This window comes from Dromiciops gliroides, chromosome 2 (assembly GCF_019393635.1).
Source record: "Dromiciops gliroides isolate mDroGli1 chromosome 2, mDroGli1.pri, whole genome shotgun sequence".
Lineage (NCBI taxonomy): Eukaryota > Metazoa > Chordata > Mammalia > Microbiotheria > Microbiotheriidae > Dromiciops > Dromiciops gliroides.
Genome location: NC_057862.1, coordinates 115283510 through 115302951, shown reverse-complemented (window position 1 = coordinate 115302951; position 19442 = coordinate 115283510). Strand labels below are relative to the sequence as shown.

General features: G+C 40.3%; 2 protein-coding genes across 2 annotated transcripts in view; one reads left to right on the top strand and one right to left on the bottom strand.

Annotated features, from left to right (window-relative positions):
- The window catches only part of EFL1 (elongation factor like GTPase 1), a 222222-nt gene extending 206567 nt beyond the window's left edge, over positions 1 to 15655 (bottom strand). The window contains exons 1-4 of the mRNA XM_043980170.1: positions 15523 to 15655; positions 7700 to 7805; positions 5620 to 5687; positions 3303 to 3387 (exon numbers count right to left, since the gene is read on the bottom strand). Of these exons, the coding sequence (XP_043836105.1) occupies positions 3303 to 3387; positions 5620 to 5687; positions 7700 to 7790 (244 nt within the window). The 5' untranslated portion in view covers positions 7791 to 7805; positions 15523 to 15655. The remainder of the gene's footprint in view (positions 1 to 3302; positions 3388 to 5619; positions 5688 to 7699; positions 7806 to 15522) is intronic.
- A 116-nt stretch (positions 15656 to 15771) lies between these two features.
- SAXO2 (stabilizer of axonemal microtubules 2) overlaps positions 15772 to 19442 on the top strand; it is a 28958-nt gene continuing 25287 nt past the window's right edge. Inside the window, exon 1 of the mRNA XM_043989927.1 lies at positions 15772 to 15881. Coding sequence (XP_043845862.1) covers positions 15844 to 15881 — 38 coding nt within the window. The 5' untranslated portion in view covers positions 15772 to 15843. The remainder of the gene's footprint in view (positions 15882 to 19442) is intronic.

The following is a 19442-nucleotide window of genomic DNA, read 5'->3' as shown; positions in this document are numbered from 1 at the left end:
TATTTCATTTAAAATCATGATTATTGATCTTCATTTCTCTCTAAGTAGAGTTTTGCAAATAAGTTTGGTCAGAACACTTTTTGGCTTGAAATATTCTGACAAAACTTTAAATACCCTTCAGAAGATTTCAAGACCATAAATACCAACAAGGGAATGGAGAATTTTCTGAATTAAAGGTCATTAAGCTTTTTCATACCCCCTAAAATTATCATACATAATAAATATTTTTGATATATAATTTCAATTGACCCCATTATCATTAATAGGAAAATCCTCTCACAGAACACTCAAAATGTGGAGGAAAAGGATCTATTTACAAGTCTCAACTTAGCCACTTACAATATGTGTCCATGGGCAAGTCAATTCACCTCTCCAGGCCTTGGTTTCTCCATCTATAAAATGGGACAGCATCCCACCTCACAGGAACATTGTGAAGAAAGCACTCTATAAACCTTAAGGGGCTATATAGATGTGAATTATTACTATTGCAATTATTCCTTCATATTTTAAGAAATAAAATTCTGAAGGTTTGAGGAAATAGTATGATCGAGTACAAAGGGAGCTACTTCAATTTGAAATCAGAGGACCTGGGTTTGAATTCTACCTGTGCAAATCTACTAGTTGTGTGACCCCCTTTTGGCCTTAGCTTCTTCATCTATAAATAAGAGGGCTGGGCTGCATCAGTGGTATCAAACTCTTGGCTGCCTGAACTGGATTAAAATGTAATTACAAGGGGCAGCTAGGTGGCACAGTGGATAAAGCACCAGCCCTAGAGTCAGGAGTACCTGAGTTCAAATCCGGCCTCAGACACTTGACACTTACTAGCTGTGTGACCCTGGGCAAGTCACTTAACCCCAATTGCCTCACACACACACAAAAAAAGTAATTACAAATGTTTAACAAAATAAAAATATCAATAAAGTTAATTTGAGATTTTCTCAATTAAAATGTGGCCCACAGGGTTATACTTCTATTTTCTATTCTATAACTTATCCAGTTCTATTCTTCCAACTCTCAATCTATATTACTAAAATGCTGCTTAAAAGGTTTAAGGAAGTTAATGAATAAATTATCTTCAGTCTATTAATTATGTGAAATGTAGGATCCTACTAAGCAGATAGCATCGATAATTCAATCAATATTTACCAAGCTAGGAATTATACTAGATACTATTTTACTACTAAGTAAATAAAAATCTGCTAATTTTAAAGTAATTTAAAAGACATTTACTAAATGAAGATGATGAAAGATAGATATCTGACCATGAAGCCAAAAGTTATTGAGAAAGCTAGGGTCTATTAGCAAGAAATCACTCAATCTTTAAGAATACATATTTGTGTCTAACAGTAGGCATCTCTTGAGGAGGAGGAGACAAGAGGGGGGAAGGGAGAAAAAGTTCCATGATAACTTTATTAAATATTTGAAAGGAGGGGCAGCTAGGTGGCGCAGTAGATAGAGCACTGGCCCTGGAGTCAGGAGTACCTGAGTTCAAAGCCGGCCTCAGACACTTAACACTTACTAGCTGTGTGACCCTGGGCAAGTCACTTAACCCCAATTGCCTCACTAAAAAAAAAAAAAAAAAAAAACAAATATTTGAAAGGAATAACAAGTTGTACATAATAGATTTGCAATTTCATGTATAATCATCTATTTTATTCTACTATGTTATAGAAATTCTTGTTATTTCATAAATTAAAAATAATTTTTTAAAAAGTCAAAATCTTAAAGGGAACACCTCTAGTTTTGTTATGCATGTGCTGAGAATCATATAAAATTTATACTTGCACATGTCATGCTAACTTTTAAAAGGTAGCTTTAAAAATTTTGAAAAAAATCGGGGCAGCTAGGTGGCACAGTAGATAGAGCACCAGCCCTGGAGTCAGGAGTACCTGAATTCAAATCCGGCCTCAGACACTTAACATTTACTAGCTGGGTGACCCTGGGCAAGTCACTTAACACCAATTGCCTCACTTAAAAAAAAATTATGAAAAAAGTCCTATAAATCTCTCGGCTCTACTCTGTTAATTTGCTTCTTTCCTGAAGCCTTTTAAAGAACTTTTTAATATATTCATCTTATAATTCAAATGTTTTTATACATTAAGTCCATTCTGATTTTTAAAATCTGTAACATACCTAGTTTTCTTTTTTCCTTTCTCTTTTTTTTTTTGGGTATTTAGCTTTATACTTCTATTGTGCCTCTTTATAACTTATAAAATTGGTTCACTCAACAAATATTTACTAAGTACATAATGTACCCAGTACTATGCTAAGTGATGAGGGAAAGACAAATGTGTATAAGGCTCTGGCCCTTGAGGAATTAAGAGTCAGAAATAAAGACAGTAAAAACAAAATAAAAACAAAACCACCAATAAATATGGTGGAATCAAATAACTTCCGGGAGGGAAGTACAAACAAATAGATACAAGAATTCAGAGAAAGAGATTCCTTCCTATTGTGGGGAACAGGGGAGAAAGGAGAATTTGGGAAAGTAGGTTTCAATGTGGCTCTTGAAGCTGTTTCTTTGAAGCAGCACTCTCCCCTTCGTACTAGCCTTCCCTGATGGGCAGAGATAACTTAAAGATTTTCTCTCACCTTCTCTCCTCTTCTGCCTTCTTATGAATTTTTTTTTATAGAGTTTGTAATTTTATTGGTGTAGGGTGCTCAGAGTTGAGGATTTTCCCGTGTCGATATAGGCCACCACCTTCTCTGCAATTTATCAGTCTTAGGGAGTTGTGAGAGGTTAAGTAATTTCTCTAGGGTCATAGACCCAGCATGGAAGGGTTTGCACCCAAGTCCCATTATCCACTGATGTCTCTTAGTATTACAGTGTAACTGTAAAAGGCTTTCTTCCTTCCATGACCAATACATGTACCAGTTTTTATCTGTGACCACAAAGAAGGAAGGACTCTATCAGCAGAAGTAGGCCATCTGATTGACAGGTGCTCTACCATGCTAACATACAGGAAAATCACCACCAGAAACTGCTTTCTCATTCTTCCCCTATGTTGTCTGATGACAACTTCAGTATCTTCCTCTTCATCTTCAACCGCCAAAAATTCAAGTTTTTATGTCCTCAATACTATAATATAGTTATTTTACAGATTTCAGAGAATGACAACAGCCTAACAAGTCCACTGAGAAATAAGTATTAATTGAGAAGATCATTTCAAGAGGCCACCATCAATTTAAAGTGTTTTAATTTTTAAAAAAGGAATGGTTATAATGAGCAAATTAATTCAAAAGGGAAACCAAAAAAAGAAAAAAAGCAAATTATATGGTCTGTAATGCAACCTTAGTTTTACCTTTTTCATAGTGTAGGGAAATGGCACTTGATTTCATGGTGATTCCTCGAATCTGTTCATCTTCTCGGCTATCCATATATCTTAACTAAAAAACAAAAAAAACCCAACAGTTTACATACACATACATTATACACATGTGTGTGTGCATATATATGTATATATATGTATTCATCTCTTTATTGATCACTGAAAGTATGATATGGTGAACAGTGGATTTTTATAAGCAAAAGTTTTTTCTTAAACTACATAATTTAAATTGATTCATAAATTTTTAAGACTAGAATTAACAAACAAAACAAATCGAAGTATGTAAAACTTTACCATTACTGCTGGAACAAAAATTTGCACTTACTACACATTTTCTCACAATTATTTATTTCCATTTTACTCTAATATCTTATGTGAGCAATTTTATACACATCAACATTTAGAAACTGGGAAGAGGAGAATTTCTTCTATTGTTCAATACCATTATTAGTATTGGCTAGTATAACTGTTTTAAAGCAAAAGTTTGAGTTTATTAGGGAAATACTATACCTGGCTTCACACACATTTAGTGTTGACCAATATTTCTTTTGGACTCTTTCTTCCGTTAGAATAAATGGCAAAGAACAGTACCTAATGTGGTTCTACTATCACCAAGAATACTCCCATAGCTTCTTTTTTTGACCCCTCCAAACCCTAAATAGAGGCAATCTCTAAGGCCCAAATCCTTGATCCTCTACCCTTTTTCTCTTTTTCCATTTTCTTTCTCAGAGAGCTGACCCATTTTTGTGCCTTCAACTATCAGCTTTATAATGACGATATTTTCAAAGCTACACAGATTTTTTTCATTCTCTGAGGACAGATTCTAGAGTACTCAGAAAATAGTGGGATTCAATAGTATTCATAATTCCTGCAGCCCAAGAAGCTCAAGAATAAAATCACCACTGGAAGAAGAGCTGGTACAGTGAAGAATCCTCTCTTACGGATGTTTTCTGTAGCTATAGTTCCAACTTTTAACCTGACCTCACCAACTTCAACTACACTAGGCACTATTCTTTGCCAGTGATTATAGCAGAAGAGTCAAAAAGAAATATTGGTCAACACTAAGTAGCACTGAACGTGTGAAGCCAGACATAGTATTTCCCTAAACCTTCCCTAACTTTAACTGGATATTGTCCATTGGATGGTATCACTCAAACTTAACCCTTACAAAACCTAATTCATCATATTCTTTCTCAAACTCACTCCTCCCAAACTCTCTATTTCTCTTACTGACCCCACTCTTCTGAGTCTTCCAGGCCCCAAACCTTTGCATCCTCTAATTTTCTCCCTTTCCCTTTTCCTTTCTACATTCAATCAGTTACCAAATCATGTCACCCTAATGACAGATCATGAAGTCCTTAAGGGCAGAGACCAAACTGATTCCTACTTTAAAAATAACTCATGTATTTATCCCTACCTTTTCATTACCACTGCCACCTAATCACCATAGTCCTGAGTATTTCGTGCTGATAACTGAAAACAAATCCTAACAGGCCTTTCTCTCCTAAGTAATTCACCTTAGAGACTATCATAAACAGATCAACCATCTTAAAACATTAATTTCATCCTGTTATTTCCATGTTCAAAAGCTTTTAACTATTTCCCACTGTACTCGGGATGAAGTTGAAACTCTTCAAACCAGCTTTCAAGGGCCTCTTCAATATGGGCCCCACAATACTAACCTAACCAACCTCCCCCCAAAGCTCCATTCTCAGCAAGATGGTCTTATTGTTCTCCAAATATATCACATTCAAAGGCTTTGTTCATACTGCCCATCAATCTATTACCCAGTGTCCCAACAGTGCAAGGTCTATTCTTTAAAATCTAATGTAATTCTTAATCATTAAAACATCCTCAACCCGGGGCAGCTAGGTGGCACGGTGGATAGAGAACCGGCCCTGGATTCAGGAAGACCTGAGTTCAAATTCTACCTCAGACACATGATACTTACTAGCTGTGTGACCCTGGGCAAGTCACTTAACCCTCATTGCCCTGAAAAAAACAAAACAAAATAAAAAAACCCTCAACCCCTAAAGCAGCAGCTACCTGTACCGTTTTGGGTTTTTTTGTACTGAAATCAAATTCCTCTTTGTATTATTATGTAATTGTTTTCTGAGTATACCAGCCTACCACCCTAACTAGACCATAACTTCTTTAAGGCAGGCACTATGTTTTAGACATCTTTCATGCCTTCAGAGTGCTGAACTTATGGTAAATACTCAATAAATGCCTGCTGAACTGAACTGTAGAAGCCTGATGAATATGCATCCATGATAAAAGAATATCTTACCTTCCCCGCCAGGCGACTAGAGATGATTCCATTGCTGGATATAAGGCAGTCGGCCAGTGTGGTTTTCCCTATAAATAAGAATAATTAAAGGGTATTTATTCTTTAAAAAAGGAGTAAAATTGTAAGAGAAAAAAAATCTACCTAAGGGCTGAGTACTTCACCACTGGGCATGGCTTAGGAAAGATTCCATAGTTGTTCCTGATAAGTAAATGAAGTTAGACCAAAATCCAGCCCCTAAAATAGATAAAGCCTAGAGAGTAGCGGAGAAAGTGCTGGCTTTGGACACAAAGAGGGCCAAGTTTGAATCCTGCTTCAGACACTTACTAGCTGTGTGATCCCGGGGCAAAAAAAAAAAAATCACAATCTCTCAGTCTTAGTTTGCCTTATTTATAAAATGGGCAAGATAACAGTACCCACCTCAGAGGGTTGTTGTGAGAATCAGAGGACAATGTTTGTAAACTGCTTTGAAAACCTTAAAGTTCTGCTACTACAACAATTACTACTGCTACCACCACCACCACCACCACCTGAAAGGTAAATCAAATTAAGGTCCTTTAGAAGATCATCTTAAAACAGAAGGAATCTTCCACAAAGTTCATCAGCACTCTGAGAAGAATGCAGAAAAGTAATTCATACTAGGCTGACACGATCTCTAGGCTGGAACAATGGAAAGAACATTAGACTTAGAAATAAGAAGACCTGGGTTTGGATGCCAGCTCTGCCAGTAATTAGCTATGTACACTTGGGCAAATCATTTCAACAGTAAGAACATTAGTTTTGTCATCTGAAAAATGGTGATAATATTTTAACTGCCTGCCTCATAATGATCAGGAAAGTGCTATAGAAATGTGAACCATCAGGATCTCTTTTTCCATCTCCAAACATTCCTTGACCCAGACTATTAGGATGATTACTTTCTTCTCACTCAGCAGAACCTACGAACAACAAACCCCTACTCATCCCCAAAGGAAGGGGGGGGGGGGGCAGCCCAGGAAAAAAAAAATGCAGACATTCTGGAATAGAAGGATCTGTAATTGTATCTGTGCAAATACTCCAATAACTACAAAGATTGCGAAGTCATCTAGACTTTGGGTGATGGTTTCTGGGAATTACTGAAGCAAAACTTTATCACCCAACCCTGCTTTAGAAGCTATCCAAGGGAGGACTAATTTCAGATATACTTAGAAAAATGCATTATCAAATAGTTTAGCCTATAAGATGTGCCCACAACAGACAGAAAAAAAGAAAACAGCGTAATACTAAAATAACCAGTCATGAAATACTCTAAAAACTTTCTCTGTATAATAGAAAAAAGTACTTGTCAGTGATTTTCCATGAATCTTCAGGTTATGGTCCAATGGAGGAAAAAATGATAAGAGTGGTAAAGTGGAAAGAACACTGGCTCTGGAATCAGAGGACTTGCACTCAAATTCCCCTTCTGGTGTGCCTGCACATGCACTCTCTCTGTCTCTCTCTGACCTTGGAGAAAACATTTCATCTCCCTTTCATGTGTCAGTAGCTGTTTCTTCATCTATAAAATTAGAGGCATAGATGAGAGATGGTCTCAGAGATCTCTTTCACTTCTAAGGCAATGATCCTTTTGTTTGTTGTTGCTGTTCAGTTATTTCAATTTTATTGAACTCGTCATTTGAGGGGTTTTTTTTTTGCAAAGGTACTGGAGTGATTTGCCATTTCCTTCTCCAGCTCATTTTACAGATGAGGAACTGAGGCAAACAGGGTGAATGAAGTGACTCACCTAGGGTCACACATCCTCTAAGTGTCTGAGGTCAGATTTGGACTCAGAAAGAGAAGCCTTTCTGACTCCAGGCCCAGCACTCTATCCACTGTGCCACCCAGGTGCTCTAGGCAATGATCTCATGATATACTAAATCACCACCATAACAGATCAGAGAGCTTAGACCTGATGAAACTGCCTTGCAACAGATTTCTCTTACATCCTGGAAAATGACCCAGGCTAATAGTATAAATTAAGACCCTGTAAACTGCCCAGAGCATCAGCCACTCTTACCCAGTCACACACTTATTACTCAAAATAATGTAATTCAAACATGATGCTTACCATGGTCCACATGAGCCAGTATGCAGATGTTCCTGATGTTACTGGTATTTCTCTGGAGTTGAATCATCTTATCCAAACTGTTGAGCACCATGGTCTCTGTTTCCCTCTGTGGTTAAAAATTAAATGGCATTCTATTACAAATGGAACTAAAGATAAAGGCTAAGGAATATATTAAAATGTTGGTAGTTGACAAGATTGTCAAATACACCTTCAAGTAATCAACAGCAAAGCTCAGTGTTCGTACTTACTGTGATAGCACACTTGCAGCCATTTAGTAAACCCAGCTCAGCTGCCAGGATTCCAAAGGCCACACAAACATAAAGAATCACTGAGATGGGAAACTTCTGGGTAAGGAGTAAAGAATCATCACAGTATTCCTCCATCCCTTGGTTGTGAGTGTGTGTTCACACCAGCACGAACACATTTAGGCAATTTATAAATCTGCTAAGTTGTGTCCAATCATTAGAACCAACATTAAAAATTGCCTCAAATATTTTTATCCATTAAAAACTAAAAAGATTGCTCATTAGTGACTTGTAAGTTCAATCAAAGCTCTGAAAAATGTTGGATTTGCATTCTTAGGATGAATTCATTCATTGAAAAAGTAATTCTCTGCTGAGGGATATAAGAGTTCTATAAAATATAGTGCCCTCCCCCTCCAGGAGACTCTAAAAAACCTATTAAGTAACAAATTGAAGGTTGGTCAGTTGGTTGTTGTCATTCCTCTTGAAGAGGACCAAAATGACATCACTAAGTTATGGTCAAATTATACCATATCTGACTGGGGCTGATCAGACCCAGCTCAGAGTGCTCTACCACAGGTCTAGCACAAATAGGCCATGTGAACACTTGTGTTGGATTCTCTAAATTTGAGTATCTCATGTTTCTTTTGAGCTACTTCAATTCTGCTTTGCTTATAGAGCACAGAACCTTCTCTGTTGAAGGTCCTGTGCCAGTGTCTCCCATGTCATGCAATCAATTTCAAAGTTCTTAAGAGAGACCTTGACAGTGTCCTTATATCGGTTCTTCTGACCACCATGTGAGCACTTGCCCTGTGTGAGTTCTCCATAAAATAGTCTTTTAGGCAAGTATACACTTGGCACTTTGAACAAGGTGGCTGGACCATTGGAGCTGCATTACCTGCAGTAGAGTTTGAACCCTTAGCAGTTTAGTTTGACAAAGGACCTCAGTGTCTGGTATGTTATCCTGTCAGGTAATCTTCAGGATCTTCCTAAGACAATTCAAACAATTTAGTTTTCTGGCATGTACGTGGTTATACAATCCAGGTTTCACAGGCATATGATAATGAGGTTGACACAATGACTCTGTGGATCTTTAGTTCAGTAGTCAGTCTCATACCTCTTCTCTCCCACACTTTCCTTCTGAGCTAGCTCTGGCAATGCATGCATCAACCTCATTACCAATGTGTACATCCTTGGAAAGTACACTGCCATGGTAAGGAACTTATCCACAGTATTCAAAACTCCATTTGCTGCAACTGATGGTTCTATGTATAGATGGTGCACCTGTGTTTTCTTGGTGTTAGGCCAAAATTAGCAACAAGTAGCAGAGAATCAATCTATACTTTGTTGCATCTCAGCTTCAGAGGCTGCATTGAGTGCATAATCATTCGCAAACAAAAAATCATGTACCAACACTCACTCCACTTTAGTCTTGGCATGTAGCCTTTTCAAGTTGAAGAATTTACCATCAGTGCAGTAGCTGACTTTAATGCCATGTTCATCCTCATTGAAGGCATCTGACATGGCTGAAATCATCAAGCTGAAAAGCATGTGAGCAAGCACACAGCCTTGTTTCACTCCACTAGGGACTGAGAAAACACAAGCGCATTCTCCATTATACAGAACCTGTACAAACATGACATCCTGAAATTGACATACAATGATGATGAACTCCAGGCACCAAATTTTCCCATCATCTTCCATAAGCCCTCACTACTGACAGTATCAAAGGCCTTGGTCAGATCAATGAATGGTATATACAGACCTCTATTCTACTCTTAGCATTTCTCCTGGAATTGTTGGGCAGCAAATACCACATTGACCATTCCTTGGCACTTTCTAAAGCCACACTGGCTCTCAGGTAGATGACCATCTTCAAAGTGAAGGATTAGCCTATTAAGGAGGACTCTGGCAAGAATCTTGCCAGCAATGACTGAGAGAGACTTCCCAGTGATTGTCACTGGAAGACCTATTTCCTTTTCCTTTAGAGATGGACAATGGGAGCATCCTTTAAGATGGATTCAAAGCAAAGTTTCAATTAGCTTTCGTTTGAGCAGTGAACCCCCCCTGCCTTGTAAATCCCGGTTGGAATAGAATCAGCTTCAGGCATTTTGCCACACAAGAGGAGATTATGGCATTCAAAACCTCTTCTTCAATTAGAAGTTTGACTAGAGAGGGTATTCAGTCAATGGCTTCAGCATTGAGTGATGATGTTGAAAACATTATAGAAGTATTCAACCCATCTTTCCAGGATCATGTCCTTATCACTAATCAGTGTGGCTCCATCAGTAATGAGTCATTGAGATCTATCATAGGTCTTTAGCCCATAAATAGTCTTCAGGGCAACATAAAAGTGCTTTGGATTGTTACTATCAGAGTAAAACCAAATTTCATTTTTCTTCTTACTGAGCCAAGAATCTTGCTTCTCACTAAGCTGTGCTTGCTCTTTATTTCTGATGGAGTTAAATGCTGCCTTCTTCAAGATGGACAAATTATCTTGCTAGTCTGAGTAGGGGAATGACGAGCTCAGACCTGTAATTTAAGAATATCAATGTAGTAGCTATGTGGGGTGGGGAGAGGCTAAAGGCAAGGAAGCAGTTGTAATTGTCCAAGCAAGAGGTAATGAGAGCCTTAATAATGGTTAGCAACCATGTGAGTGGAGAGAAAGAGACATGAAATATGCATGTCTCTGTGGAGACAGAATGAAGATTCAGCAACTGGTTGGATATGAAGGATTAGGGAGAGTGAAGAGGATGAAAATGACCTTCCAAATTTGGGTGAATAGAAGGATGGTGGTGCCTTTAACAGAAACTGGGAAGTCAAAAAAGTGGGGGGGACTAAGGATAGAGGGGGATACCATAAAAAGACCTGAAATGCAGATTACAACTCACTAATTTGTACCAGCTCATCCTCTGAGTCTCACTCTGTCCCACCAAAACCATGAGGGAGGAGAAGCAGAAGCATCTGGGGCTTCTGGTGTAAAGCCCACCAAGAAGTACCCGCAGCAGCCACAGATAATCTGGGGGATGACAAAGTATAGGTACATGGGTGGCAATGGAGAATGTTGCCTCCAACTTCTGTTTATCTACTTTGAGAAGCCTACCATCTCAGTCCAGGGAAAGACTAGGGGCTCACACAGCCACAAGAGGCCCTCAGTGGGGTGAGGAGGTAGAAGGGGGATTCTGAAAATTGGTAAAGGGGTGATGGGTTATGCTGGAGACAAGCTTAACAACCTGGATATGTGGGAAGGCTGGGAATCTATCTTCCTACTCCAAGGTTTACTAGGTCATATACCCTGAGGTCATGTCAAAGGCCCAGCAAGTGGGAAAGGAGTCACTTTGCATAATAAGTATGCTAAGAGAATTGGGGGGAAGCAGATAGTGAGGCAAGAGATACACATCCCCGAAAAGGTAAGGCTTCTGTAGTCCTCTCAATAGTAGAGGAGCAATTAGGATACCACTGAGAGTATGGAGAAGCATATTTTAGATAAGAAAAACAGCATTCAGCAAGGTTATATTCAATCAATCAATAAACATTTATTATGAGCCTAATATGTGCCAGGCACTGTGCTAAGTGCTGGGGATACAAAAAGAGTAAAAAGAGAGTCCCTGCCATCAAGGAGCTTACAATCTAATGGGAGAGAGAACATGTAAAAAAATATATATGTGTGTGTGTGTGTGTGTGTGTGTGTATTATTTTTACACACACACACACACACACATATATATATAAACAGAATAAATAGAAAATATTTAGCTGAGAGAAGGTACTAGAGTTAATAGGAGTTGGGGAAGGTATACTGTAGAAGATACCCATATTGAAATGTTATACTTAAGGGGCTATGGGACTAAGTGATATACTAGGTGCATTGGTATTTCCATGTTGGGAAGGAGTAAGAGAAGAGGAAGGACCAGTGGTGGGAAGCCTTGATTGCCAGACTGCATAAATCAATTGGAAATTGTTATCTACAATGTCTACTTTAGACATTGATATAAAATATATCCCAAAAAAGCTCATCTAGGAAGAAGTGAATCAGACCTGGGAGAATTTAAACCTGTGCAATATTAGGTTTAAGACAGTAGTGAAACATATGCTACAAAGAGGATAAAAATTGAACGTGAGCAGTTTATAAAAGTTCAGTTCAACTTCTATAACAATTCTGCCTAAGGGAAAAGGCTTTTGATAGGGTATTTAACAATCTGCTTTCTTTTCATACAATTATGAATTTCCTATTCCCCATTTCCTACACTGGCTCTCACCTCAAAGAATACACTAGAAAGTCTACAAAATTTAAGCCCCACTTTTAGACCCTGGCAACACATAAAATCTAGGTTCTGGGCAAAATTTGTCCCTCACTTTAATTTTATCCAGCTTATTAAGAAAAAGCCAAGCTTAAAGCATCTCTTCCTTAAACTAATCATAATAATGAACTTTTTAAAATCCTTTGTTGTTTTTAACAAGCGTTTATCCTCCTTAATTTACTAAGTAGATGGCTATATGTTATTATTTGAAAGGGAAAAAAATGCTTTTACTTTGTGGCCCTTCATTTTTTCTATAGGTTAGTGGTCTGAATTCATCATTCCTTTTTAAAATTAATTGTTCTAAACAGCGCAAAAACTGTTTCCTTTAAGCAGTCTATAAGCAGATTGACTAATCACCAGAATTCTTCCTTGAAAGCCATTTATCTCTGTACTTTGTATACATGTATAAAATTGTACCAAAGTTATTTTAAGAAATGATTTAGTATATGTATTTGAAAACAATACCCAGGATTTGGTTTCAGAATGGAGCTGATGATTTTTTCTTTTAATAGTCATCTTTCAGGAGTTCTTTATAGTCTTTTTCAGTAAGGAATAAAAAAAAATTTTAATCAATTATTCTCTTCTAAAGTTACCATAAAGTGAACCAACAAACAGGTTACTGCAAGTTCAGGGATGACATTTCAGTCAATTATATCTTAATATTTTGCAAATGAATCATAGAGAGAGGAACTTTTCTTGTTATTTAGTTTATTTTTTGTTTTGTATATTTATAACTACTACTACAGGAGGAATTTTAGTTAAAAGTCAAAGCCACATACATGCAGAATTTCAGTCTTTTGCACACTGCTGAATGCATATAATAATTGCTAACAATTATATTTATATATGGGGCAGCTAGGTGATGCAGTGAATAGAGCACCAGGCATGGAGGCAAGCAGGAGGACTCATCTTCCTGAATTTAAATCTGACCCCAGACACTTACTAGCTTTGTGACCTTGAGCAAGTCACTTTAACCCTGTTTATCTCTGTTTCCTTATCTGTAAAATGAGCTAGAGAAGGAAACATCAAACTACTCCAGTATCTTTGCCAAGAAAACTCCGAACAGGTCTTGAAGAGTTGGACAGAACTGAAAAAACAACCGAACGCATTATTTATATAATACTTTAAGGTTGGCAAAAACCTTATAAATATGATTTCATTTTATCCTCATAACCACCCTGGGAGGCAGGTACTATTTCCATTTTATAGTTGAGGAAACGGAGGCCAAGAGAGATTATGTGACTTGCCCAGTCACACAGCTGGTATCTGAGATCGAATTTGAACTCAAGTCTTCCATGAGTCTATCTACTGTGAATAGCTAGCTTGCCTCCTTTTAAAGGTACATAGTAGATTTAGAAACTGGTTCATCATGACCTAGAGACATTTACATAAATCTTTAACATGAGTCATTAAAGACAAGAGAAACAAGTTTTTTAAATACCCACATAAGCAAAAATTAAAATGACTTCAAGCATTTTCAATAACTCAAAAAATTTATTTCCATAGTTGTTGCTTTTAACTTAAAAAACAACAACAACAAACTTTTACAATCTTAATCTTTCAAGTCACTTAAACTCTCCAGGATTCAGTTTGCTTATCAGTAAAATGAAGAGTTGGACCCAAAGAACCAGAAAGTCCCTTATAACTCTCAACTTAAGCCCTAAGTACCAAATGGAAAAGGATCTCAGAAGTAATTGTAGCCCTACATCCTCATTTCACAGATGAACAACTGATTTGTGAAGTGACTTGCCCATGCAATGAGTTAATGGCAGAACCAGGGATATTTGGATATGAAGGATACCACAAAAGTCTTTAAACTTTATTAGCTTAAAACTGCATTCCTAACAACACTGATTAGTAATACCAAGACCTTTGGAACAACTTGTATGATGTAAACAAAGACGAAAAAAGAATGTATAAGTTTAAGGACTACACTGTTTTATTCCAAAAGTCAACTTTGGGATACTGTATGTTCAACTACTTTGGGCCGCCTTCCAAAACCTCATCACTAAGAAAGAAGCAACCTGGTGAGTAGTGGACTGTCATCTAAGAAGAGGGGCTATGGCAAAGCAACAAGTAGAATGTAAACTCCTTGAGGGTGGGGGCTCTTTTTCTGGGTGGGGGGGAGGTCCTCTGGATCCTCAGTTCCTAGATTTGGAGGCAAGAACCACGTTCCTCTCTTTCTTTGTATCCTGAGTGTTAAATTTCATAATAAAACATTTTACAAATGATTGTTGATCTAATGACCATATCACATTCCTCTGTTCAAAATAAGCTTCAATGACTCACCACTGCCTATCCACTGAAGTTTAAACACTTTTTTTTGCCTGGCCTTCAAGGCCTTCCACAAGCTAAGTTTACATTTCCAGCCTTATATCATTAATCCCCTCACATATATGTATATGTATATATGTGCATGTATGTGTGTGCATATATATATATATATGTATGGATACATACATCTATAAATACCTCCTTATATACTACATATTTATAAGCATACCCGTGTGCATATATACATACTCCTGTTACACATGGCTTCATAACTATTTTCCAGTACGTTTCGTTTCCCTCGTCATCCTGTGTATTTTCTTTTGTGCATGTAAAAACATCATTTTGAGAGGGGGTTCATCGATGTCTCCAGATTGCCAAAGGAGTCCATGAACCTCCCTTACCCTCCCCTCCAAAAAAGTTTAAGGGCTCCGCTCCTGATCTGATTCATGTTACAGATGAGGAAACTGGACCTCAGCGACGGGAAATGATCTGCCCGAAGTCGGTCAGCGACAGAGCCGGGCCATGGGACCCCGAACCCAGGAATCCTGCTCCCTTTCCCGTACATCCTCTGTCCCGAGGGCGCGGTTAACGCCCGCGCCTAGCCCAAGTTTCCCGCCGGTCCTTCCTCGGAGTTGGGGCCGCGGGAGCCCAGGCTGCGGAGCCCGCTTCGGAACCGGCCCCTTTGGGGTGGTAGTTTTAAATAGGGGGCGTGGCGAGGAGCACAGGAGAGTGACCCGGGAGAGGTGAGGGAGGAGGCCCGGGGGAAAGGGGGCGAAGGAACCTGCCCAGAGCCGCACGCGGGGCACCGGCGCCTCACAACTTCCCAGGGTTCCCCGTCCCCTTCCAGCTCTAACAACCTGGGCGTGCGCGACCTCTGACCCCAGCGAGTGACGCCGGCCAGGGGAAGCCGATCTCAGAGCGTTCAGGGAGGAGGACGCCAGAGGCAGTCACGAAGGCGTCGCTCCGGCCCTCTGCCCACCTGCCTCCCGAGGGTGCCCCAACTCACCAATTCACTCAGTTACAGATGACCAAAAAAGCCAAAGAGCCGAAGTCGGGCCCAGCCGCTCAGGCGCCACCACGCGTGCTGGAGGAGACGCGGAGCCAGAGGCTGTTCCAAACCCGGAACTCGAGGATGGGGGAGCTGGGGCAGGGGGAGGCGTGGATAGGGGGCGTGGCGAGGACCGCGACCTTCGACTCGCCCGCCTCCTGTGACGACGCCGGAAACCCACCGCCTTCATAGGACGCCGCGGCTGTCACTAGGTTGCCGTGGTTACAACAGCGGTTCTAGAGTGTTAGAAACAGCCCAAGGGAAGCCTTCGGCGGGACCATGACGCTCCTCTGTCTGTGCCAGATTTGCACTTGCGGGTAAGGGACGTTTCGAACTGCGGTGAGTGCGGGCCCCTCTCTCCCGCCGCCCAGGATCGTCCAACTGAGCCCTCTCCATCCCTCCTCCGGAATCGGAATCGGCTTCCCCTGGGCTCCTCCGCGGGCGTCCGAGCTGCCGGGACGCTGCCCCACGCGTGCTCAGGGCGTGGGGCTCCCGCCGGGGCGTGGAGCCAGCCCCTTCCTGACCCCGCTGCCGTCACACACACACCCCCACTCCAGGGTCTCAACTCTCTTTCACCCCGCTGCCTTCACCTACCCCCATTCCAGGGTCTCAACTCCCCTTCTTCACCCTGCTGCCTTCCGCTATCCTGTTCCAATGAGTTAGACCTTCTCTGACCCCACACCCTTCAGCCTCCCCCCTTTATTCCATAGGCTTATCCCTCTTTCCCACTAATTTTAATTTTCCTCTTCCAGAGACTTAGTCTGCTTCATGGGCCCCATACTCTTTTAAGTTCTCCCTTCTCCCTCTCAAGAGGGCTGAGTCCCTCTTCTTAACCCTAGAGCCTACTGCTTCCCTGTTCCAGGGAGCCAGCCCCCTTCCTGAGTCTCACACCCTTCAGGAAGCCAGTCCACCTTCTTAGCTCACATCCTTAAGCTTCTCTTTTCCAAGGACTAAGCCCCCTTTCCTGAACCCCTCTGTTCTAAGGAGTTATCCCGTTTCAGGGAGCCAGCCCCCTTCCTGAGCCCCATACTCTTCAGTTCTCTTTTTCCAGAGAGCTAGCCCCTTCCCGTGCTTCATACCCTTCACCTTTTCTAGTCCAGGAACCAAGCCTCCTTTCTGAGCCCACATCTGTAAACCCACCCCGTCCCCACCATTTGGACAAATTGGCCGCCCCCTTTCCAAATCACTTCCTTAACTCACCGGCTCTATTTAGCCAGCTCCCTTTCTGAGCCCCACATCTTTCATGTTAACCAACTCCCTTCCTAAGCAGCCACACCTTTAAACTTCCCCAAGGCCTGACATTGAGCCTCTTTCTTGCCCCACCCCCTGTCTTAAGCTCTCCTGTTCCAGAGACCCAGTGTCCTTTTTGATTCCCCCAAATTTCAGCTCTCCTGTCCTGGGATTACAGCTCCCCTTCTGAGCTCCACAGGCTTCAGCTTTCCTAGTCCAAGAGCCCAACCCAGCCCCTGTTGTGAGTTCCACACCTTTCAGTTTTCCTTTTCCAGAGACTTAGCCCCTTTTCTTTTTTTTTCTTTTTTTTTTCTTTTTTTTTTCTTTTTTTTTCTTTTAATGAGGCAATTGGGGTTAAGTGACTTGCCCAGAGTCACACAGCTAGTATGTGTGTAAAGTGTCTGAGGTCGGATTTGAACTCAGTTCCTCCTGAATCCAGGGCTGGTGCTCTATCCACTGCGCCACCTAGCTGCCCTTAGCCCCTTTTCTTAACCCCATTTACCTTCCCCTCTCCTGTTCCAGGGACTCCTTTTGCTGAGGTTTGTGGGGGTCAGGTTCCAAGAACCCAGCCCACTTTCCTTTCCCTTCCTCAACCTCCATAGCCTGGCTCACCTGTACCAGGGAATCCATCCTCCCCTTCCTGGCCTTCATTCTCTTTAACTCTTTATGTTCCAGAAACTCAGTTTTCCAGCCTGCCCCCTCCTTCTGAACCCCATACTCTTCAGTTCTCCAGTTCCAAAAACTCATTTCTCTTTCCCTTTTCTGGGTTATCACAGTTTTCCTGTTCCTGGGAGCCAGTGCCTACTTCCTGACTCCATACACTTGAGCTCTCCTGTTCCAAAGCTCTGCCTTCTGAGCCATTACACCCTGTAGCTCTCCTGTTCTAGGTATCCCAACGCACACACATCTTCCAGGTACCTGCCCTCTTTCTGATCTTCTGTACCCTTCAGCTGTCCTCTTTCCTGAGCCCCTACACCTTTCAGTTCTCCTCTTCCAGAGGTCCAGCTCCCTTTTTCCCGTCTTGTACAATGTAAACTCTCTGAGGTCTAGGACTATTTCATTTTCACATAAAAACTGTTTGTTGAATTGAATTTCCTGAGGACCTACACCCATTGGATCTCTTGAGGATCAAGACCTCTTTCCCAATTTCCTATACTTTTCAGTACTCATTAGTTCCATGTATCCAGCCCGGACCCCTTTCTGAGCCTCCAGACTTCACAGACTCCTGTTCCATTAAAGCATCTGTGATCTTAGATCTTCTTCTCCCAAATTTCCAAATTTATACCTACTTACATCTCCAAGAACACTGTTCAAATGTGATACCATTTTCTTGGTTTTCTCAACTTCCTGAATTTCCTGGAAACTTTGTCTGCCAAAGACTAATTTGACTCTGAAGGTTCATTTTCTCCTTTTCCTGAAGCCCAACCATATTCAGAAAGTCTAGGAAAGATACTTTTCTTGCCTTAGTTTAGATATGAAGGGTATTTTTTTTAACACTCAGATACTAAGGTTGAGCTATATCTGTTGTCTCTCGGGAGTCACCTTTTCAATGCTTTTTAAAAATTCTCCCCCTCCCCCCAATACCAAGGTCCCACCTAACAACTTCCCATACCAAACACAGTCTCCTAGTTGCTTTCTTCCCACTATTTACCTAAGGTCTTAATCACCATGTGCTAAATAAACATTATTATAAATAGGCCATTCAATTTACTGTTTCTACTCCCAAGTAATGACTACCTCCAAACGGAAAACACTTAAATTTTAGGGGAAAATGTTTTTTCACAAGCTTGGTTCTCACTAAAAAGTTAAAAATAACAGTGGACCAAAGATTATTTAGGTTATACCAATCAGGTTATCAAGTATCTTCTGGGAAATTGTTGTTACATTTCACTTTTCAAAAAATGCAATAAATACTCAGCTTTTTCTCACCTTCTTTTGTATGTATTTGTCCGTCTTCCTTTAAAATTCTTTCTTTACAGTTCTATGTATTTCCATCTGTTTATGAGCATTAAAATATGTGATCATGTAGAAGTTTTAGATATAGGATGAGACAAGAGATTTGATTCCCTCAAAAGTCATATACAAAGAATAAAATCATGCATATGGATCTTTGTTAATTTTTAAACATTTTATCACTAGTTAAATGCTTGCAGTAATAGAATTTAATCTTTTAGCCCAGGAATTGGTAAGTATATATTTTACTAACTAACATCCCAATTATAGGAAGTACTTGATAATGTATGTTTTGAGCTGTTCAGTTCACCTCTCTGGATCAATGTGCACCTCTTATACATCCTCAATTAAAATCCTAAGTTACCAAAGCCTGAATATAGGTATTCTGTTGCACCTCCACTAGAGTCTTTTGGAATATCTCGTGCTGGCATAGAGGTAACCTGGTACTCTCACAAGCTGTGCCAGGAGAACACAAGATATAAGCAGATCACACTGTACTCAGTGGCTTCACATGTGGATTCAGTGGCACACTGGGTCTGTTGTTTTGAGGACCAGCATATCTGAGTTTCAGACTCATTACCCAAAGGCCAGCCATCAGGTGATTATATTTTTTTTACCATAACAATTCACAAAGACCATTTACTAAATCAAAGGGGGTTACTTCTGTGTTGGTGAAGGGAAATGTCACACTGATG